We start from the raw sequence: 23377 nt of genomic DNA, 5'->3' as shown, positions 1-23377 counted from the left end.
AGAGGCTGTGGGACTGCCAGGTCGTTCCTTGGTATTTATGGGGATGTCAAAGGAGCTTGAGTCCTTAAAGCTTCGGGATTGGGAAACTCAGTCATCCTCTACTGCAAACCAAGCCAAGAAAAGTCAGAAGATGCGGGCAGCGAAACGCCAGGTGGAGCTGAAGGCTCCAGGAGCCCGGAGTGACGCACTGGAAGGCAGACCTGGAAACCCGCGTGCCACCATCGGCCAGAGGGCGGAGCCCAGAATTCAGGGCTCGCCCTCTGGCTGGGGCCACGCGGGGCGGCTTTCCAGGTCCGCCTGTGAAGACTGTGTGCATTAGAGTCCTGAAACAAGCATAGACCTAATCTGCAATAAGATGGAAGTCCTAGATCACTCAGCACACAAGTCCCCGCAGACACGAGACAGGAGACTGCGCAAAGACCAAATTACGCCAAACTGGCTTAGATGCCAAAGACTACGATTCCCAGCATTCATAAGCCTAGCGCGTTGCATGCCGGGAACTGTATTTTCTCCCCCACCATCCACACGCACCCGGGAGGGTATTCAACCTCCTACATATTCCTCTATTTCGAAAAACAACGCCAAACAGAGAGGTGACGGCGAACGTAGGGCTGAAATGGCTCCCAACGTGACCCCCGTCGCAGACGGGAAAAGGATAAAAAACGCGTTGTCTTGGCTACCGTTTCCCCTAGTCACGGAATAAACGTTCTGTAGGAGCCGGAAGTGGTTCCCCGGGACCTCTAGGAAAGGACGGACGTGCTCTGCGCTTGCGTTCATTGGACGGTTTTCCTCGGAGGCCAAGGCTTCCCAGGCCAAGGGGTGGCCCGGCGTGTGAGGGGCCCGCGGAGCCATCCGATTGGAGGAAAGCTGCTGGCCAAGCCCAATCGGAAGGAGCCACGCTTCGGGCATCGGGCACCGCACCTGGACAGTTCCGATTGGTGAGCCGGGGTCCTCCCCGCGCGTCCCCATTGGGTGCCGAGAGTGCGTGGTGAGGCGCGATTGGTGTGTTCGTGTTTCCCGTCCCCCGCCCGCAGGCAGCGGGGTGAAAAAGCGGCCCGACCTGCGCGCGGTTTAGTGGGCGGATCGACCGCGCGGCTGGAGGTGTGAGGACCTGAGGACTCGGGGTGGGGGGGCGGAGGCGGCTCCTGCGACTGAAGAGGACTTACGACTCTCCCTCCGTCCGCTCACCATGAGGGTCCTGTGGGTGTTGGGCCTCTGCTGCGTCCTGCTGACCTTCGGTGAGTGATCGGGCATCAGCGGTTGCCCCCCCCCACCTTCGGCGCGACCGCTTCTCGAACGTTCTGGGGGCGTTGAGCCTGGGAGGGGGCCGCCAGGAGCTGCAGAGGGTGCAGGGGGCCGTCTCCCTTCTTCTAAGGAGACTCGGGTGATGATGATGCTTGCCCCGAGACTTCTAGGAAGAGGCCACTCGGAGCCGGGACATTTAAATGCCTTGCGGATGGAGCAGGAGCGCTCCCCGAAGTCTCGCTGGCAGGGCGCGGCCTCTCGGCCTCTCCTCCCGGGGGAGCCTTGCGCGGGCCCCTCCCTAAAGACTTTTGTCATCAGATCCGACCTTTGATCACCCCGTTCCGAGGACCCCCGGTCCCTGCCCTCCGATCCTTCGGAAGTGTGTTTCCGTTTCCCGAAGCAGGGTTTGCAAGCGCGGGGCCTCAGGCCAGCGTCGTGGCGGTGGCCCCGTGTCTGATCCCGAAGTGCTGGGAGCGTAGTCCTTGACAAGTCTTCCCTCTGGGGCCGGATTTCGGTTCCCCTCTCCAGAAGTTGCACAAACCCTGTTTGCATTCTGACCTGTGATAACTAAGGGAGGCCCACGGTTCAGGTTAGCCAGTGTAGAGGCCTCCACGCTGTGTGCAACACGTGTGGGTGTCGGTGGGGCCTGTGTCACTCACTCACTGCCTCGTTTCGGAGGAACGCTGGACAGAAGTGATAACTGCCTGGTCTTCCCGAGTCTCCTGGGGGTCTTGAGTATTTACATTTAAACCTCAGATCACTAACTCTGAGGTTTGACACTGGTTATTAAAATCAGTACATCCCCACATCTTGTTGAATTTTGTTAACTTTAACTGTTGCCCCGTTTGGTCTTGTTCTTTGAACGAAGGAGAGGAAGCAGTAGTGTTTGAGAGTTTTTTATTTGACCTCCTTCCTCAGGGTTCGTTAGAGCTGATGATGAAGTTGATGTGGATGGGACGGTGGAAGAGGACCTGGGTAAAAGCCGAGAAGGCTCAAGGACAGATGATGAAGTCGTGCAGAGGTTGGTGCACTTGAAACTGTTGATAAGCCCTGGAAGTCTGTGGGACACAGGGACTGCTTTTCTCCCTGCTCCAAACTGAGGAACAGGCAGTTGCCAGTGATACAAAGTAATCAGGAATTCTTAGGAGGACCCAGTTATCTGCCTACAGAAGTCTCTCCTGCTGCTAGGAACGACTGCTGAGTCAAGGAGGGAAGCAGAGTGAGGTTCTGGGGAGAAGCCTAGAATCTGAAAATAGATGGTCGGATACTGCAGGCTGTACAGCTCGTACTGGGAACTCTCTTGAAACCGACAAAAGACTTGACATTGGCTTAGCTCGTTTGTTGAAGAACTTAGGCCAGTAACTTTGAAATACACTTTCTACAATGGGTGAACAATGTTTTAAATTTTGGCCTCTTAGGGATTAGTGACCGTAATAAAAAATGCTCACTGTGAGAGCAGCCATACATGAGAAACTTGCTTCTCAGTAGCGGATAGCTGGGTTTGTTTTCCTAGGAATTTTAAGAAGTATTTCCACCCGAGTGTTAAACAACCCATTACTGTCATGAAAATGAGCTGTTACATTAGTGACATTTTATAAAGGCGTATATTTCACCCTTTATTTTAGCGAGACAGTCTTCAGAGGCCACTATATCCTGACTGGAGACTCTCTTAAGAATGAACGCTAAGTATTTGCTTATCTGCTTTGATTTCCTTAGGGAGGAAGAAGCTATTCAGCTGGATGGGTTAAATGCATCCCAGATCAGAGAACTTAGAGAGAAGTCTGAGAAGTTTGCCTTCCAAGCTGAAGTTAACAGGATGATGAAACTGATCATCAATTCACTGTACAAAAATAAAGAGGTGGGTGTCACAGGCTTAGGACAGAAGTTTATACCCCTGTGGTAGCACTTGCAGCCTTTCGTAGTGTATGGTGATTGTAAAGTTTAAATGCACAGTAGAAATGAATAAGAATTGCTGCTGTTTAGGAGAGGAGGGGATTAGACACTTTCCCAGTCTTGCCTTTTAGCTCAGAATATGCTTATGGCCTGCTGCCTGGGGCAGTCACACAGGCCCATCTCTGAGGTGTAGCGATGGAGGGTGGGAGGAGAGTATTCCCTTGTAGTTGCCACAGTCCTTTTTATAAAGAGCCATGCCTGGCTTTTTATGAGGACAGTGAAGCCATCCTGTACCATAAAGAGTTTGTCTTTTCATGTTTTGGGGGAGAAATGAGAACTTTGGCATGGAAACCAACAAAATATTGTACTGGAGGGTTAATCTCAGTGTTAATCTGACTTCTAGATTTTCCTGAGAGAACTGATTTCAAATGCTTCTGATGCTTTAGACAAGATTAGGCTCATCTCTCTGACTGATGAGAATGCACTTGCAGGAAATGAAGAGTTGACAGTCAAGATTAAGGTAAGCTTACCTCAACTGTTTCCTTTTTAAAGAGGATGCTCAGAAGCCAGGCTCTCTCTCCATCAGTTGGATACAGTGGGTATAATGTTCTATTATACAGTGGAAAATGACTTGCTGGTCACAGTGGGTTTGGTTGGAAGCCTTAGGGCTGCTTGTGGGACAAATCTGATGTTGCCTATTCTTGTTAGACATATTGGAATCCAGTCGAGCTAGTTATGTTGTGAATGCTTGTCTACGATGGTAGTGATCACTGTAACAGGGCCTTATGGCTCCTGAAACCAAAAATGGATACTACCTGGCCCTTTAGGAGAAGGTAGCCAAGTCCTGGGCTTAGTCACTCCACAGACGACAGAGTAACCGTCTGGAGTATCTAGATCTGGTTGCCACGGTGCACAGGGTCGCACATCAATTAAAGCCTCAGCCTGAAAGTCACACTCCACTCCCACTTGTAACTTGACTGGGCAGAAATGATCACATGGCCAGTGGATGGATGCATGCTCATCCTACCAGGCTCCTGGGGACAGCCAGGACTATTTAATGAAAAACATTGATGATCACAAATCCCTAAATTGGGCATCATTCAAATTTAGTCCTTTTGTTTTTTGTGAAATAGTTTTCCTGGGATTTTATCTTCAAAATGTTTGATTTGGATTAGTATCTGCTCTTTGATATTTAAACAAGTCTCTGCCTATTTTTCCAAAACATACTGCGCTTAAAAATGTAAAGCAATGTGCTTTTAGGGTGTGTTTTTGAAAAGCGTCATAGAGTAGACCGTGAAGTGGCACATCTATCTAGAATTGGTTGGCACCAAGCTGGGAATTTCTCCATGAGAGCCTGGCATTGGCATAATGTGAATATTAAGGAGCCTGACTTTCTGGTTCTTTTCTTGCTTTCAGTGTGATAAAGAGAAGAACCTGCTGCATGTCACAGACACTGGTGTAGGAATGACCAGAGAGGAGTTGGTTAAAAACCTCGGCACCATAGCCAAATCTGGAACAAGCGAGTTTCTAAACAAAATGACAGAGGCACAAGAAGATGGCCAGTCCACTTCTGAACTGATCGGCCAGTTTGGTGTCGGTTTTTATTCTGCCTTCCTTGTAGCAGATAAGGTCATTGTCACATCAAAACACAACAACGATACCCAGCACATCTGGGAATCAGACTCCAATGAATTCTCTGTAATTGCTGACCCACGAGGAAACACGCTAGGACGGGGGACAACAATCACGTGAGTATCGCTGATTCGGACACCAGTAGAATGGGGTCCCAATTCTCAAGTTAAAGCTTTCTAAGCACATGGTTTATTGCGAGCCCTGGCTTTCTAGCCCATAAAATGAGGAAATTGCTGTTGCATTGGAAGTGAGATTTGAGATGTGCAGAGGTCTGGGTACCGAAAGTTACGATTGCTGTGGTACACAGAGAGCACAAATAGGAAGTGAGCTCTCCCGAGGGAGAAGCTGACGGGAGACCTCACAAAAGGGGTAGCTCTGTGGGTTTTCCAGACTAGAGAAGGAGGTTGAGTTGTTCGAAGAAGCCTGGATAGTAGAGAGTGGCAGATGTTCGTGGAGGAATAGACTGGCAGACACTACTACTACATGGTACTAACTAATAATGCCTCTGCCTGACCTTTGACCTCAGATACATCGGGACAGTTTCATAGCATGGTGGTTGGTTAGTAAAGCAAATGAAACTATACAGCAGGTCTGGTTTCTTTCCCTCGGTAAGATTTTTGTTTTTTCAAGTCCTACATCACCAGTGGCCCATCCTTGTGAATGCCAGGTGTGCTTTGGGGTTCAGATGGGAAATAGGGTAGATGTCACACAGGGCTCGAGCTTGTTAGGGTATGAAAAATAATTTAGGAGTGACAAGGAAGAAAGCATGCTAAGGGATGCCCACATTCAGGAAGAGTCATGAGAGACTTTCTGGAATGGATACTCTAGACAGCAAGAAGGCTGTATTTGAAGGCTCCAGGAGCAGTGCAGGACAGTCCAGCTGAAGAATGGAGAGTCCAGAATGACTACAGGGGAAGAAGGGAGAGAAGACATGAGCCAGTTCAGTGTTGTTTCTGCGCTCACCCCTCAGTCAGCTGCTGACTGACTGACAGCCTGAGGAGATCTGTGGGAGCTAAGTGATGAGGTCAGAGAATTTGCATCTGGTAAATGTTGCTGCATCCCTCCTGGTCACTCTTGATTTATTTTACCATGTTCTTCCTCAGCTTTTAAAGCCAGACTTGGCTCATACACATCATATTCCCTCAGCACATAAATGTTAGTGTGCGAGTAGGGAGGGAGGGGGGATTGCTCCTGGCCCACACTCCATTCTCATTAGTGCAGTATCTTACAAAGCACAGAATCCCTCTGCCTGCAGACACCACGTCCAATAAACGGCATTCGTTTGATAGAACCTGTGCGCCCTCCCGTATTCTCAGTCACCTGGATACTCCATCCACTTTTAGTGGGGTGTAAGCGCTAAGTGGTTATACTGTGCTGTTTAGGGAGCAGTGACAGCCTTGGTGGTGATACTGTGTTGTTTGGGGAACGGTGACAGCCTGGGTGGTGATACTGTTGTTTAGGGAGCTGTGACAGGAAATTGGTCAGTACACGATCAGTACAGAGCCAGCCCTGTAGCCCGAGTCAGCAGTGCTGTGACATTGTCAGCCTGCGGCTGCCTCCTTTAGTCCTGCTTCACTTCTTGTGCATGTCTCAGCCCATCTACTGTTTTGTTTTCACCTTCTGTCCCTAGAATATAACTCAGGTCTTGAGGCTTAGAGGCAAGCACCTTTGTCTGCTGTGCCATCTTGTCAGCCTGAAAATTGACTCTTGACACTTCTTCTTAATTGTCTAAGCAACAGCTGCCAGAACTTTGCATATCACCAAGACACAGTATATGTGACCAGAGACTTGTTACCCTAGAAAGCCTGCATCATATCCTGTTGGTAGTAGGAGCCTCTAGATTGTGAGGCTTTTATTTTTCCAAGACAGAGTTTGTCTGTATAGCCCTGGCTGTCCTGGAACTCACTCTGTAGACCAGGCTGACCTCAAAATCAGAGATTGCCTGCCTCTGCCTCCCAAGTGCTGGGATTAAAAGTATACACCCCACCCCCCAAGAAGCTTTTCCTTTTTGCCAGGTGAATCTGCTGTGTTTGCAGTCTGCCATGACTTGTTTCTGATTGGTGGGGGAGGAAAAGGAAAATAAGCCTTGCTAAACTAGCGCTGCCGCCAGTAGAGCTTTATAGAGCACTGTGCAGTATGGCGGCTACTGGTCGTGTGTCTGTTGAGTGCTCAAGAGTGTGCCCTCTTCCTCTCTCTGTTTTGGGTGGGGGTGTGGTTGTGCACATGCTTGTGGATGGGAGCCAGAAAACAGCCCTAAGTCTCCTCCATCAGGAACTTCTTCTCCTCTGAGATGGTTACAGTGGAGCTTGTTTAGGTTGGTGTGGGTGGTCAGTCCAGGGTCCTGTGCTGGGTGACAAGTGCACCCCACTGCACCCAGCTTTTGATGGGTGCCAGGGATCGAACTCAGGTCTTCAAGCTTGTAGAGCAAGCACTGTACTAGCATGTTTTTATTTAGAAATACTTAATCATTTGATTCTAGAATGACAGTTTAGGTCTATGAAAGTAACAATGTTTAACTGTTTCTCACCTTAAGAAATGAAAATTTCCAACATCATCAGATTTTTTGCTTTCTAATGAAAACACTTGTCTACTTGAGGGAACAGGGGACGTTCCCGTCCCCCAATATGTTATGTTTAGCTCACAGCCTTCTCATGGGGAGGGGGTGCTTACTGTCAGTGTCGTTGTACAAAACTACCTGTAGCAGGCAGTAACAGAGTCTAGCCAGTCTGGGCAAGCTGCATCTGATGGCCTGTTCTCCTTTCAGTCTTGTCTTGAAGGAAGAAGCATCTGATTACCTTGAATTGGACACAATTAAAAATCTCGTCCGAAAGTATTCTCAGTTCATCAACTTCCCCATCTACGTGTGGAGTAGCAAGGTCAGTCTGAAGAAAGGTCATGCATAATCTTGACAGACAGGGGTGTATGTTGTGTGGAGATCTTTCATCTTACAGTGTTTTCTGCTCTATAGACGGTCGGGATTAAACCAATAGGCTTAACCATAGTTGTATTTTCTATACCAACAGACCGAGACTGTGGAGGAGCCCCTGGAGGAAGATGAGGCAGCAAAAGAAGAGAAGGAAGAGTCTGATGACGAAGCTGCAGTAGAGGAGGAGGAAGAAGAGAAGAAACCAAAGACTAAGAAAGTGAGCCTGGCTCTCAGCCTCAGTGGTAGGGTCTGCAGGGGGAGAGCTTCTACCCTCAAGTACAGGCTTAAGAAGCTTCCGTCCGTAAAAACTGATTTGTTTTTATTTTGAGTGTATGGGTGGTTTGCTTGCATGTATATATGCACTACTGCGTGTGTGGTACCCATGCAGGCCGGAAGAGGGTGTTGGATCCTCTGAAACGGGCAGAGAGAGGGTTGTGAGCGACAAGGTAGAGACTGGGAATCCACTCTCCAGTCAGTCAGTGCTCACCACAGCCATCTTTCCAGCCCTAGAAGCTTCATTCTGGGTGGGGCTGGGGAAACATGGCCTTTGTGTGCTATGTGTTATCCTGGAATATATATAGTCGCAAATCCTCTGCATAAACCTTCTGACTTTTTGTATTAAGTCTGCCTTCTATGTTCCGAATCTTAAGATCCTGTAAGTTTTCTGTGTCCTCTTTAGCATGTTGTGATCAATTATCAAAACATTTTCTTAACTGATTAGGAGCAGAGAAAGTAGAAGTGTTGCTGGAAATTGACTTTGTGATGGTGGCTGTTTTCCTTCTGTTGTTAATTACTGGCTCATTACTGAGTGAGAGACTTTGCTTTTAGCCTGTGATTTCAGCAATTGAAAGGCTGAGACAAGAGGGTCTTGGTTTGAGGCTAATCTGGGTCACAATGCCATAACTTAACCTATAAAAAAAGACCCTTGCTTTTAAAAAAGCTTATTAGTAGGACCCATATGAGATAGCAAATTATGGTCACTTGTAGGTTAACCATTGAGTACTAAAAGAAACTTACCAAATATCTTAACTTTAGGTTGAGAAAACTGTTTGGGATTGGGAGCTTATGAATGATATCAAACCAATATGGCAGAGACCATCAAAAGAAGTAGAAGAAGATGAATACAAAGCTTTCTACAAATCATTTTCAAAGGTAATATCTACAAGTTATTAATGAGTTGTACAAAATTATCAGCATATTTGTTAATTTAAATATGGTATGTGACTTTAAATAAGATTTCCATCTCTATTTTTCCCAATAAGATAATGCAAAAGAAAAGTTATAACAACCATATGTCTACTGCAAGAGTATAGAGGCCAACAGTCATAAAATTTAAATTAATTTTTCTGACTTTGCAATCAAAATCCTATTTAAATTTCACATGAACCTTGGAGAGTGGCGTCTGGTTAGGAGTAGTCTCTTGAGAGTAGTTCATTCTAAGACACAACATGTTTGTTAATGAAGCAGTACAGAATCCAAGAGTTATTCTAAACACTTAGGACTAAACTATTTATCTTTATCATATATGTATGTATGTATGTGCGTGTGTGTATGCGATGAGTCATCTACAGGTCTCACCAGATGGCTGAGAAACGTTATAGAAACATCAAGAGCCATGTACATAGGTAGGCGTTTGGGTTCCAACATAAAACAGGACCTGAGTTACTGGATGGCTGTGCTGTGACCTTGAAAGATGTGTGACCTTCAGTCAGACATCACCAGTCTTGTGTGATACTGAATCTGTTTCTCTAGGGTCTTTACTGACGCGTTATTTTGGCTCCTAAGAATATAAAAGTAGAATTAGTGTTATTGCTTCTAGTTCCTGTGTTGAAGAAATGAAATGTAATGTCTGCTTTGATGTTACTTTCATCAGTAGTGGTGTTCTTAGCAGTCCTCGTCCAAAAAACCCTTACGGAGTCAGCATTAGCCATTCTCTCGCGGCCACCTCCACACTTTGGTTTGGTTTGGTGAGGGGCCGTCTCTGCTGTGGGGGTGATACAGCGCAAGCCTTTGTGCTGCTGCTTCCTATGACGTGAATAACCAAAGGACTTTCCACAGGAAAGTGATGACCCCATGGCTTATATCCACTTCACTGCAGAAGGGGAGGTCACCTTCAAATCAATCTTATTTGTGCCCACATCTGCTCCTCGTGGTCTGTTTGATGAATATGGATCCAAGAAGAGCGATTATATTAAGGTCAGTGGGCTTTTAAGTGTGATCGACTAAGTTTGAGATTTAAAAGCATGATGTCCAAAAGGTGACTCTGCTCTGTCCCCATCAGCTGTACGTGCGCCGAGTGTTCATCACAGATGACTTTCACGATATGATGCCCAAGTACCTGAACTTCGTCAAAGGTGTTGTAAGTATCTGAAGATTGAGTGTGTGGGCATAGAGTGGCGGGAGTCTAGCAGGGTTGGGTCTTTTGTTTGGTTACTCAGTGGGCATCTTGCTCTCCATAGGTGGATTCGGATGATCTCCCCCTCAATGTTTCCCGTGAGACTCTTCAGCAGCATAAACTACTCAAGGTGAGGACTTGGAGCTGGGTTCCTTGCCATGTAGTTGGAGTACAAGGATGTTCTGTGAGGAAAACAACCTGACTCTGTGCTTAGGTGGTCTTTGACCATCCAGAAGGACTCGGCAGGCCTGACAGTGCCGCCTGTAATCTCAGCAGCTTGAAGGGAAAAGCAGGGAGGTCATGAGGTCATGCTAGTCATTAACAGTGTTAGGCCATCTACCTTAACGTGAAGTTCCATCTCACAAAAGGAACTTCTTTCACTTTGGGGTTGTTGGGGCTCACAGCTAACACATCCCCAACACTGAATACAACAGAACTGAAAGGCACACATACACACCTGCTGTCTGGACAAGTTAGGTATTCTCATGGTCACTTGGAAGACCCTCAGTAAGGCCCTTTCCCACCAGCATCACAGTTACGAGAAGACTAGGTGGGGTGAGCATTACAAACACTAATTCTAACTCCCTCGGTCAGTGACGGTGGTTCTGCTGTCTGAGTTGCTGCCCTCCTGGTCTCTACAAAGGTTTGCGAGGATCTCCTAACCAGATTGCCATTTTCTATAGGTGATAAGGAAGAAGCTTGTCCGTAAGACTCTGGACATGATCAAAAAGATTGCAGATGAGAAGTACAATGACACCTTCTGGAAAGAATTCGGCACCAACATCAAGCTTGGTGTGATTGAAGACCACTCAAATCGGACAAGGCTCGCTAAACTTCTTAGGTTCCAGTCTTCTCACCACGCAACTGACATTACTAGTTTAGATCAGTACGTAGAGAGAATGAAGGAAAAACAGGACAAAATCTACTTCATGGCTGGGTCAAGCAGGAAAGAGGTGAGATGAGATGCCGCTGTTGGGCGGCCAGTGCTTGGGGGGAGATGTTCATTGTTTAGCTTTTCACAGCCACTAGAGGAAGGACACTTACCTCAAGTCCTTGTTTTACACGGTAGTTAAGGCTGTAGAGACGCATGCAGCTAATATGCCAAGGCAGAACTCTAAAAACACGCTTCCTTGAATTTTATAGGCTGAATCTTCCCCATTTGTTGAGAGACTTCTGAAGAAGGGCTATGAAGTTATTTATCTCACGGAGCCTGTGGATGAGTACTGCATTCAGGCCCTTCCCGAGTTTGATGGGAAGAGGTTCCAGAACGTGGCCAAAGAAGGCGTGAAGTTTGATGAGAGTGAGAAAACCAAGGAGAACCGGGAGGCAACAGAGAAGGAATACGAGCCTCTGCTCAACTGGATGAAAGACAAGGCCCTTAAGGACAAGGTACTGTGCAGAGGGCAGACTCCTGCATCTACACTCAAGAGTTATCCACAAACTTGTCTGCACCTGCTGCCTTGGTGACCACTAGCGGTTGTAGAGAGTGGCACTTGTAGCCTCAGGTACTCGGGTACCAACAGGAAACTCAGTGCAGCTCAGTGACCCCTTCATCTGCTGTGCCGAAGACCCGGGGTTCGGGCCCCAGCCCCGCACAGCAGCACTAGAGTCAGATTTAGTACAGGCTGGAATGAGCTTGCAACTTAGAGAAGTTTCGTATTGTTGAGTACTGATTTTACTGATTTTGCCTTAAGTTTTTACAGGTTTAAGTTTAAATCTGTAGCTGAAAAGAAAACAAAAACAACAGATTAAGTCAGTGTCACTCAAGGATTCCTGATCCGAGTGCCTGTCTGTCATCTGGGGTGGTGGATGCATTTGCTGATGCTCACTCGGGTCTAACGTTTCTATCCTAAGATTGAAAAGGCCGTGGTATCGCAGCGTCTCACAGAGTCCCCCTGTGCTCTTGTGGCCAGCCAGTATGGATGGTCTGGCAACATGGAGAGGATTATGAAGGCACAAGCATACCAGACAGGCAAGGACATCTCTACAAAGTAAGTGCCTGGGGAATGTCCCTACCGTGGTGCCAGCTCTTGTCCTTTTTTGTGCAAATGTACATTTTTCTGATCTCCATCTATCATCCTTACCTTCCTTATTTTCCCTTTGAGTTAAGAATAACATCCATAGGTCAGGTGATAGTGACATATGCCTTAATCCCAGCACTGGTCTGCAGAGCGAGTTCTCTCCAGGGCAGCCATGACTACACAGAGAAGCCCTGTCTGGGGAGGGGATGGTGTCCACATTTGCATCATGACCCACCAGACAGATGTGTGATCAATCCTCTGGCCTTGGAGTTGCAGAAATCATTGAAGTCACCAGGAAAATGCTAATGAACATGAGAATGTACAGAACACACTGCAAACTTTTAATTTAATTCATTTAATTTAAAAAGTGAATCTTTAGGGGCTCATATCCTTAAGCAGAACCCGTCACCGTATGACTCAGTTAAGGTATTAGGGGATGAAGAAGACATTAAACCAATTTCTTATCCCAGCAGAACTTGTTTACTTCGGAGTCATCATTAAATAGTTCCTTTTATTTCATTTTTTTTTTTTTTTTTTACCTAACCGTGGCCACTCCTCCTGTTAGGAGAAGCAATAGTGTTTCTTTAATTAAAGCTAGAATTCATTAGGCATGTGAACCCTAAAATTGGTGTCTTAACCATTGTTCATTTTGTCTCTGAACAGTTACTATGCCAGTCAGAAGAAAACGTTTGAAATTAATCCCAGACACCCGCTCATCAAAGACATGCTGCGGCGGGTTAAGGTGAGTGGCGGTGTGCCCTCTCCTGCCTGTCTAAACTGGGCTGCAGTATAGCTCAGAATACTAACGTTGATCAAACGTGCCTTCTCTCAGGAAGATGAAGATGACAAGACTGTCTTGGACCTTGCTGTAGTTTTGTTTGAAACAGCAACACTTCGGTCAGGATATCTTCTACCAGACACCAAGGCATATGGAGACAGAATAGAAAGAATGCTTCGCCTCAGTCTCAACATTGACCCTGAAGCACAGGTTTGTGTCCGTGGCTCTTCCGCAAGTTTTAATTAAGTGGTACTGTTTGAGAAGCTTTAGTTTTCACTGTAAGAAAGAACTTACTCCATGCCTGAACCCCTGGAGTAATGTGAAATGGAGAACATCCCTGTGTTTTCCTTTCTGATAGTTTCCCCGTTAACAAAGATTTACTACAGTTCTTATTAAAACTCCCATTTGAATCTTAAACTGAAGAGGAAAATGAAAATGGATGGAAGGCATTTACCAGGTTCATGGATGTTGCCTGTAGGTAGAAGAAGAGCCGGAGGAAGAGCCTGAAGACGCAGCAGATGACACGGCAGAAGACACAGAGCAAGACGAAGAAGAAGAGGTGGACGCAGGCACGGAAGAGGAAGAAGAACAGGAGACAGCAAAGGTCTGAGGGAGAGTGGGGCTGGACTGCAGCTAGCAAATAGACTTCTGGTAGATAGCTAGTCGCACTGGAGTCAGTCCATGTAGAGTGGGCATGTGCTACCAACCATTCACAAGATCAGATGGATCCCACACAGAGCGCTGCCCCGTGAGGAAACATTCGGGGAGTGGGGAGCGCTGAGATAGGACACTCTGTCATCCTGTGTCACTGCCTCCCAAGTGCTAGGTAGGATTCAAGATGTCCGCTACCATGCCTGGCTAACATTAGGTATTTTTAGGTTTTGATTATTTAGATTTAGACATTGATATTGGTGGGTTTTAAATTATTTGGTCAGTAAACAACTACAAACAAAATAGTATGAGCCAGGCGGTGGTGGCGCACGCCTTTAATCCCAGCACTTGGGAGGCAGAGGTAGGCGGATCTCTGAATTCGAGGCCATCCTGGTCTAGAAGAGCTAGTTCCAGGACATTGCTCCAAAGCTACAGAGAAACCTTATCTCAAAAAAAAACAAAAAAAAAAAAAAAATAGAAAATAATATGAACAGTTTAAATGTGAGCCTTCCTGTAAGGGTTAGTGGCTAGTCTGTGACTGTCTTCTGATTTTGTTTCCACAGGACTCTACAGCAGAGAAGGATGAACTGTAAACTACACTCTCACCACGGGCCCTGTGCTGAGAGGGAATGTGAAATGTTAGTCTTCTTTTCAGAGACTTGTTTGGGATGCTCCCCCACCCCCTCCCCTGCACTGTAAAATGTTGGGGTTATGGGTCACAGGAAGAAGTGGGTTTTTTAGTTGAGTTTGTTTTGTTTTGGTTTTTTTTTTTAACATTCCTCATGAATGTAAATTTGTACTATTTAACTGACTATTGGTGTAAAATCTTGTCATGTGTATAAAATAAAAAAGGTCCCAAATACCCACTGCCTGTTCTCATGACACAAAGCAGGAATTCTGTAATACTTTTTCTTCTTCATGCCTGCTGGGTTTGTTCGGGTTTGGTGGCTTGTGCTTTCAGATCGTCTTTCTTTCTTAACAAGGTTGAATGCATGCAAATAATTCCCTCCAGAGATCAGAATGTGTTTTGAATGTGAGCTAGACTTTGTAACAGCCTTGTGGAATCCGGACAGGAGGGAGACTGAATACTATCTTCAGAGGTCACGGACAGGAGGGAGACTGAATACTATCTTCAGAGGTCACGGACAGGAGGGAGACTGAATACTATCTTCAGAGGTCACGGACAGGAAGGAAGACTGAATACTTACTATCTTCAGAGGTCATGGACAGGAGGGAGACTGAATACTATCTTCAGAGGTCATGGAACACTTATCGAGAAATCTTCGCAGGTTAGGGGAAGAAACCTAGGCCGTTAAATGGGTGGTGGGGATCGTGAGGGCCCTAAAGTAAATAGGTGAGGGCCACAGTATAATTAAGTCACTCGCCAGTGTTTGGAGCATGCTCTCACAGGCATTCCAGCTGGCCTCCTGAGTGCTAGGATTAAAGGTGTGCATACCGTGGTAATTTTACGTTCGCTGAGCATGGTGGTACACGAGACGGGAGTATCTGAGCCCAGTAAGACAGCCAGTGCTGGGAATAAATAGACCCTGCCAAAACCTTTAAACATTGCTGTCAGTGAGCATTTGCTTGGCCTGAATGTGTGCCCATGGAAGCAAGGCAAGCAGATTTTGAATTCAGGGTCAGCCTAATCTACTTACTAAATTCCAGGACCAGACAAGGTTACATAATGAGAAACTGTCTCAAACTGAAAACTCCCCTTCAGTGCCCTAGTCTGCTCAGTAGGGTGGACTTACAAAGACCTGTCTGGGGCTGAAGAAAGGGCTGCAAACAACTCTTTGCTTATAGAAGACTGACATTCAGTTCCCAGAACCCATCTGGTGGCTCAAAACTAATCTATAACTCATATTCAAGGGAATCTGATGCCTGCCCTCCAGGGGCAATTCACATGTTCATACATTCATGCAACTTGTGTAAAATTTACTTATGGCAGGGGAGGTAGTTCAACAGAGGACCAGGTTCAGTCCTTGGTGCCCACATGGCCTCTCAACCATATGTAACTGCAGTTCAGGGTATCTGATGCCCCTCCTGGCTTCTGAGGGAACTAGGCATGCACGTGGTACACAGACATGCAAGCAATGCATTCATACATTAAAAAATAGGTCAGTTGTTGAATAAATTATCTTGTTCTATTTAAGATTGAGCAAAATCTTAAAACGAGTTCATTTCCTAGAGCTGATGGTACAAATCTAGGCGGCAGGAAATGTGGTGTCAGGTTCTGAAGGAGAACACTGGAAGTGCGGTGTGAGTTCTGAGACTGCACACTCCTTCCTCTCCTCGTCCAAGCTTCAGGTGCAGTGTGAGCAGGCCTTGTTCTGAGACTGCACACTCCTTCCTCTCCTCGTCCAAGCTTCAGGTGCAGTGTGAGCAGGCCTTGTTCTGAGACTGCACACTCCTTCCTTTCCTCGTCCAAGCTTCAGGTGCAGTGTGAGCAGGCCTTGTTCTGAGACTGTACGCTCCTTCCTTTCCTCGTCCAAGCTTCAGGTGCAGTGTGAGCAGGCCTTATTCTGAGACTGCAGAATCCTTCTTTCCTCGTCCAAGCTTCGGGTGCAGGCTTCAAATATTTGGTGTTCTTGGCTGGCAGTTCCAACGCTCCAGTCTCTGACTGTCTTAACACAATGTCCTCCCTGTGTCTGTTCTCGTGGCATTAAGACAGTGGTCACCGCATCAGGCCCACCCTCATGGCCCCAATCCTACACTCCCAGACACCAAGGGTTGAGGTCAACATTTTTTAGGGACACAGTTCAACTGCACTTTCATTTTTATATGTATAAAGAAAATGCCAATTTTAGTTCAATTTCTCAAATTTTGGGGATTTAAGCACCTTGACAAGTTGTTACTAATGTTGCAATTCCATTAGGCACACAATTCCAAAGAACTTTGAATATTTTATACAGTTCAGTACAAATACTACTTCTCAGTGTTTAGACCCTATAAGCGTTCTCACTGACTTTTACTTCTTTAATTTATAACTTGCCATTATAACCAAGCTCATTCAGAGAAAGAAGAGGAATGGCAGGAGACATTGCAAATGTTCAGTCTCATCTTCCCGGCCAAATGCACGAAGCTGAAGCTTAGGCAGCTCTTATGAGTGCAGTCCTTCATACCTGTAATTCCACCATTTGGGAAGTGGGGGCTGGAGGACTCTCCTGAGGTCAGCATGGGCTACACAGCAAGACCTTGTTGCAGAAGCCAGCCTGATCTGCACAGTGAGCTCCAGGTGAGACTAGAAAATACTGACCGAATCAATACAAGATCTACCTTATCGGTTCCTATCAACCAGCATTTGTTTTTGGATTAGATGATTTAAGAAGTAGTTTTACTCAATACATTTAAAAATATATGTGGAAAGTATTCACAGAATTCTTGGCAGAGTTGTATTTTAAAGCTACTACTGTGAAACCTGAGGTTCATGGTGTCTCTCTTTCAGTCCCAAGAGCTCCGTTCTCAGTTCTCCAGGCTTTGGTGGGATCTCAGGTATTGTCTATAAAAATAAAAACAAGAGCCAAAAGACAGTTGCTACCACATTCTGAGACAAGAGTTCAATGTGATCTGAAAAGCATGAAAAAACAAAATGCCTTGTGCATGCTACTCAGCAACAGACCATGAGGAGGACCCCGATTCATCGACATCTCTTGCTGTCTGTGTGTTTATGATTAAATCATCTGGCAGTATCTTAAATCCTATAGTACTCACAGGATACATCCAACTGACTCACAATTTCAAATGAGAATTTCAACATTTGGAAACTCATTCCTGCACGACTTGCTGCTCTCTATCATGCTCCAAGTCCAGGAAATGACAATGGTAGTTACTGTATTCAAAAGAGTGGCCATCATGTAAAACGCATAAAGCAATGAGCAAAACATACACAATTCTGCCTTTGAGGAAGGCAGAAAGACAGGCATGGGTGCAGCGTGTGTCGCTGAGTTTGGTTCCCAGCACCACAAAAGAAAAAAAAGTGGCTTTCACTACAGTACGGTCAAAGCTCTAAGTCTATCACAACAGAATTTTAGAACCTTCACTGCCTCAAAAGAAACTCCTCTCATTCCCAGTTCCCCACAAGCCACTTCTGCCCACATATATGTGCCCATCGTATATCATGTAGTCTTTTGCATGTTTTCAAGGTTCATTCATGTAGAATCATTGAATAATTGTTATTCCTCTATATAGATGTATCATGTTTTATACAGATATCTGCATTGTTCCCACCTATGAACATGAACAAGGTCAAACATCCGTATGATGGTGTATGTCTTGGTGTTTGTTGGGTGGAAACCTAGAAGGGGAATTGCTGGGACATAGGCTGTTGAAGGAACTGCCAGGCTGGGTTTCAAAGCAGCTCCCGACTTTATATTTCCCCTGATAGTGCATGAGGGTCCCAATTTCTCCATGTCCTTGGCAACTGTTTTATGACGGACATCACACCGGTGGCCATGACTGCCTTTCTCGGGTGACGGACATCACACCGGTGGTTCTGATTGCGTTTCTCGGGTGACAGACATCACACCGGTGGTCCTGACTGCGTTTCTCGGGCAGTTAAGGATAATGAACGTCTTTTCATGACTTCTGAACACAGGTATGGAGGAAGATGAGGAAGCCATCTTGCAGGTGTCTACGAGTTTTGGAGGCTGATGGGATCACAGTGGCAGAGGACCTGAGCCATGACTGTGCCTTCATGTTCAAGGAAAAGCATCGGAACATCAGATACAGCATTCCAGAGGACAGAAGGCTGGCTTGTGGGATGCAGAGGGGGACATAAAGACTCCGCTGGCCTCCACCCTGGGCAGAGTTCTGAGAAAAACGACCTGACCTGACTCAAGGATAAAAGATGCTGATGGAGAGACCAGGAGTGGATGGCAGAAGACGGTCAGGAAGCTCCTATCTTAACGGAGGAAGGTGATAACTGATGTGGCCTGAATACGGTAGGCACAATGGCGGCTCGAGAAGTGGGCAGGATGTGGATGGATCTTTTATATTCCCCCAATGGGATTTGTTGAGGCATGCAGTGACTTATGATGACTCCGGGGTTTCAGTCTAAATAACTGCAAGATGACAGCTGTCACTTCCGCTGTCCTTATGCTGGGCAACTAAAAGCATCCTTAACTGTTCCCCGCAAGTCTGCACTGAGTGCCAACCCTGGGCAGCCATCATGGTCTCTCCTCTGCTCTCTCCCTAAATCTTTTAGTTTTTATAACAGTAGTGGCTGGAATAATTCCAAAAGACTAGGCGGGCAAAGGACACATATTCCTTAAATACTAGGAAAACATACAGCATCCTATAGCAGCCGGTCACCTGGGCCTTTAAGTCTATCAGGAAAGATGCCCTACTGCCGACGTGACCACCCAACCCGACTGACGTGGCCTAGGACCCTTACTGCGCTCATTTTCGAGACTGTGCTTTTTGTGTGGCTTTCTCCGAGTACAGGTAGCTGCTGGTAACAACCCTTGTATACGTCCGGTAGAAATGAGATGAATCAAGTCAACCTCACAGGATCAAAGTCTAGGCATTATTTCCTTGGTTAAAGAGCTGCTGGGAACTATTCCTGCAGAAGACAGACACAAAACTGCATTTCTGTGGCAAGTTCTTGCCACTTTTTGTCTCCACTAACTTTCTTGGCATTCCACTATCATCCCTCCCCCACCCAGGACAGGGTTTCTTTCTGTAGCCCCAACGGTCTCAGAACTCGCTCTGTAGACCAGGCTGGCTCACTCTAACTCTTAAAGAGACAGTCTTTAAGTGTTAAGAGCGAGCTGTGAGAGCACTGTTTAACCGAATACCCCGAACGCTCTACATGTCAAGAGGGGCCGAGCAAATGAACGGACGGAATGCTGGGGTGTCGCCCCAGGATGGGCACGAGCCCCGCAGCACTCACCAGGTCAGGCCGGTAGTACCAGTGCACCACCTGGGCCCCGGCGCACATGGCCAGGAGGCTGGAGGAGAGCATTTTCACGTAGGCGGACCAGGGCACGCCCCCGGGCATGGTGGAGAGCTGGCAGGGAAGGAAAGGGCGCGGCGTTAGAGGGGTGCGTGGGTGGCTTCTACACTGGGCGATGGTTGGGGCACCCGGGGTGCAACCCGCGCGGCTCCCTCCTCGGTGACCGGCGAGCGGCGCTGCACCCGCTCGGTTGAGTAGGTGGAAGGCGGGCCCGGTGTGTCCTCACCCCTTCGGCCTGTAAGGGAGCAGCTACTGCCCCTCGCTTCTGCCCCGGACCACGCGAGCTCGTGCGCGGGGCGACCCGAGGTCCCCTCAAGCCCCGGAGCCAAAATGCAAAGGCACCGGCGCCACGCCGGAGCGTAAAAACGAGAGCAATGCGCGCGCAGGCGCATTCGTGTGCTTCTAGCGGAAGTGAGGCGCTGAGTTTATTTTTCGGTTTTTGTTTTAATCGCTTCCACGTTTTTAGGCAGCCTACTCGTGGTCACTGTCCCCATCCTGTCGTTTGCCTTCCCTGGCCATGGTGTGATATTTACGGCATCATTTCTCCTTTCGCACAAAGGAAGCAACACGACCCCGTCCCCCTCCCGTGGTTAGGAGGAGAGATTTCGCAGCTGCACCCGTAGTGCTCCTACCAGAGGTCACCCTCTTGAGCCCCGTTTCTCAACTTGTGGGTCGATACCTCTTGGGTCAACCTGGGGGTACCATATTTACATTGTAATTCATAATTGTAGCAAAATTACAGTTAAGAAGTAGCAATGACATAATCGTATGGTTGGGGTCACCACAACGTGAGGGATTATATTAAAAGGTCAGAGCATTAGGAAGGTTGAGAACACTGCTCTAGAGAAAGATCAAAGGTCTCTTTTCCCTGGTCCTGAAGGTCTTTTGTCACGCCCAAGTATGGTGCCTTTGAGAGACAGTGTTTCTGGAAAAGAGACCTCCATCTATGCAACTCAACCTGTGAGTTTTTAAAGATTGTGCTCGGTGTATGGATTCATTTTTTTCTTTTTATTCTTCTTTTTCTTTGTTTTACATTACAACAACAGTTTTCCCTCCCATCCTTCCGTGAATTCATTTTTGTTAAGCAAACTGCAAAAATTAATTCTGAAGAATTAAGGTGGCATTGTATAACGTGAATCGTGAGACCATTTTTACAACTTTGGCCCTGAAAATGGCTCAATGAGTGAGGTTTGTTGCTAAACCTAACCCAATTTTGCTCCCCCGTTCCTACATGGTGGAAGCAGAGGGCCAACTCCATGAATTGTTCTCTTACACACACCCACACATGCACACTTTTTTTTTTCACTGTAATTGTAAGGTCCTGTATCTGATCAGGACACCCAAGACCATGTTCTCTGCACCAAGATTTCTTTGCCCGAGAAGGACAGGGCAGAGAATAAGAACAAAGACAGGAGATAGAAGATGAGGAAGAAAGGGGAAGGGAACAGGAGAGAAAGCGGAGGATTGTTTTGGGGGCAGGAGGAGGATTACCTCTGGATAGAGAGGAGACAGACACGACCCATAGGCAAATGGAAGTTTATAAAGGTAAAAGGGGAAACCGAGTGTTATGATGAGTTGGTGTGTTTTGAATGGGCTTGTTACTTAGATGAACCAAAGGGGGCTTTTGATTACTGGACATCAATACTTTGACAGCTGAACCTTGGTAGTCAGCATCAGGAGGAGGAAGTGGCCAAATAAGGGAACAGACCTCGGTGGCAGTTTTAGGAATGTAATCTAATGGTTTTTAGCAAGGCAGAGGGAATGGGGGAGAAGGGCCAGGCCTGACAGACCCATATTTGCCATGCTCAGGCTGGCTAGAGTCCCTTCAATAGAAAAAAAAAATGTTTGTTTTTTTTTTTTTTTTTTAGTTTTTACTTCATGGTAATATGTATGACTTCATAATCTCATGTGGTTTGCCATGTGTACATTCCTAAAACCATTCCCACAACTGAGGTAATTAACACTATGCCCAAGCTGTTTTATGTGTGTGCATGTGTGTGCACATGTGCAATTTAGAGGTCAGAGGATAATTTCAGGGGTATCATATCTCAGGCCCTGTCCATTCCTCTCCTTTTCTTTCCCTTTCTTACCAGACTAGGTCTCTCACTGACCCAGAGTTCCCAAAGTAGAAGAGGATAACTGGCCAGTAAACCCGAGAGATCTGCCTGTCTCGGCTTCCCAAGTGCTGGAATGATAGCCAAGACTAATCGGTGACCTCCAGGCTCTAGTCTCAGAAAGAAATACGTAAAGGAAGTGTGGAGGTTTGAATAGGAATGGCCCCCAAAGACTCGGGGATTCAAATGTTTGGCCCATAGGACGTGCCACCATCAGGAGGGATGGCCATGTTGGAGGAAGTGTGTCACTGGCGGTGGGATTTGAGGTCTCAGATGCTCAAGCTAGGTCCAGTGTCTCACTCACTTCCTACTGCCTGTGGATTGTTGGGAGCTGCAGATCCCTGGCCCCTTGACTTTTTTTGCTTGCTTTAGACCCTTTTCCTGCTGGGAGAAGCGCGAGACCTTGATGGCGAAGTGGGTTCTGATGAGGCCTGCAGCTGAAAGATCCCGTGAGCTGGGGCGTGGCCTGAGCACTCTATAAGTTGCCCCTGAGCACAAATAAAGTTGGCATTCTTATATCAAGGATGACCGGTATCCATGTCTGTCTCTGTGTCTCTGTCTGTGTGCTTTTAAGTCTCCAGCTTGGTTCCCGGCTCGCGCTCTCTCTCTCTCTCTCTCTCTCTCTCTCTCTCTCTCTCTCTCTCTCTCTCTCTCTCTCTCTGTGTGTGTGTGTGTGTGTGTGTGTGTGTATCTCCCCTTCCTTTCCCCCCCTTTTGGTTTTCATGAGGCAGGGTTTTTCTGTAACAGCCCTGGCTATCCTGGAACTCACTTTGAACACCTCAATCTCAGAGATTCGCCTGCCTCTGCTCCCACTGAGCACTAGCATTAAAGGAATGCGCCCCACTACCTGTCAGCTTTTGTTAAAATATCCCAGAATGAAAGACATGGAGCACAAACCCATGAATGACCCTCTCTGGGCTCACGTATCACAGGAGGGAGAAGTCTTTGTAAATTGACACATGAACCTCTGTCGTGGCACAAACTAGGCAAGTCTAATTCACATCTATGTTTCTCATCATGTAACCTGAAGAAACAGGAAAGCTTATCACTAGAAGAGTTGTCTAAGGGAATCTCGCGCTAACAACCGTGACAGATGTCAAGTTCGAGACCAGCCTGGTCTACAAGAGCTAGTTCCAGGACAGGCTCCAAAACCACAGAGAAACCCTGTCTCGAAAAACCAAAAAAAGAAAAGAAAAAAAACCCATTCCAAGAACCCCCAAAGCCACGTGTGGTGACACACGCTTGTAATCCCAGTCAGTACCCAAGAGACTGACTTAGGTTGTTGAGGCCAGTCTGCACTGCGGCCACAAAGTTCTAAGTCAGGCAGGGGTGCAGTGAGATCGTCTCTAAAACCAAGATCCGCTGAGAAGTAAAAGTGGGATTGGTGTATAAGATCGAGGGAAGTCGCGATGCACGCAGCGTCATGGACTTAAAAGGTTAGTGTTCGCCCAGCTACTAAGAGCCTTGCTTTACAGATTCATAAACTGAGGCCCAAAAGGCAATAGCCTCCTACTCTTAGCTTTTCCATTTCCAAACAGAAAATCCCCCACTCCCCATCACAGTTACTGACAATAAAAGCAGTTTTCTTGTCTTGGTTAAGGTACAGTTTAAATTTGTTATTATTATTATTATTATTACTTTTTTGTTTGTTTGTTTGTTTTTCAAGACAGGGTTTCTCTGTGGCTTTGGAGCCTGTCCTGGAACTCGCTCTTGTAGACCAGGCTGGTCTCGAACTCACAGTGATTCACCTGCCTCTGCCTCCCAAG

General features: G+C 46.8%; 2 protein-coding genes across 2 annotated transcripts; one reads left to right on the top strand and one right to left on the bottom strand.

Moving 5' to 3' along the window:
- Window positions 1-1051: 1051 nt before the first annotated feature.
- On the top strand, window positions 1052-14403 carry Hsp90b1 (heat shock protein 90 beta family member 1). Its single transcript, XM_057757661.1, has 18 exons — window positions 1052-1238; window positions 2164-2266; window positions 2962-3103; window positions 3542-3658; window positions 4555-4886; window positions 7535-7646; window positions 7794-7913; window positions 8732-8848; window positions 9755-9892; window positions 9978-10055; window positions 10156-10221; window positions 10775-11044; window positions 11235-11480; window positions 11946-12082; window positions 12776-12854; window positions 12945-13100; window positions 13369-13494; window positions 14105-14403. The coding sequence occupies exons 1-18, from the start codon at window positions 1190-1192 to the stop codon at window positions 14132-14134; spliced, it is 2418 nt and encodes an 805-aa protein (XP_057613644.1). The 5' UTR covers window positions 1052-1189; the 3' UTR covers window positions 14135-14403.
- Window positions 14404-15662: 1259 nt separating this feature from the next.
- On the bottom strand, window positions 15663-19822 carry LOC130866323 (ubiquinol-cytochrome-c reductase complex assembly factor 6). The gene is made up of 3 exons (XM_057757663.1): window positions 19724-19822; window positions 19435-19551; window positions 15663-17043 (listed from the first exon to the last, which is right to left on the bottom strand). The coding sequence occupies exons 2-3, from the start codon at window positions 19540-19542 to the stop codon at window positions 16951-16953; spliced, it is 201 nt and encodes a 66-aa protein (XP_057613646.1). The 5' UTR covers window positions 19543-19551; window positions 19724-19822; the 3' UTR covers window positions 15663-16950.
- Between the last annotated feature and the right edge of the window lie 3555 nt (window positions 19823-23377).

The sequence above is a fragment of the Chionomys nivalis genome, chromosome 25 (assembly GCF_950005125.1).
Source record: "Chionomys nivalis chromosome 25, mChiNiv1.1, whole genome shotgun sequence".
Taxonomy (NCBI): Eukaryota; Metazoa; Chordata; class Mammalia; order Rodentia; family Cricetidae; genus Chionomys; species Chionomys nivalis.
The sequence above is the reverse complement of the archived record's forward strand: the minus strand, read 5'-3'. Positions and strand labels throughout refer to the sequence as shown.

Coding starts and splice junctions, on each gene's coding strand:
- Hsp90b1 (XM_057757661.1), top strand. CDS start 1,190: ATGAGGGTCCTGTGGGTGTTGGGCCTCTGCTGCGTCCTGCTGACCTTC. Junction 3,659..4,554: donor AGTTGACAGTCAAGATTAAG/GTAAGCTTACCT, acceptor TCTTGCTTTCAG/TGTGATAAAGAGAAGAACCT. Junction 7,647..7,793: donor TCTACGTGTGGAGTAGCAAG/GTCAGTCTGAAG, acceptor CTATACCAACAG/ACCGAGACTGTGGAGGAGCC.
- LOC130866323 (XM_057757663.1), bottom strand. CDS start 19,542: ATGCCCGGGGGCGTGCCCTGGTCCGCCTACGTGAAAATGCTCTCCTCC. Junction 17,044..19,434: donor GGTACTACCGGCCTGACCTG/GTGAGTGCTGCG, acceptor TTATTTTTATAG/ACAATACCTGAGATCCCACC.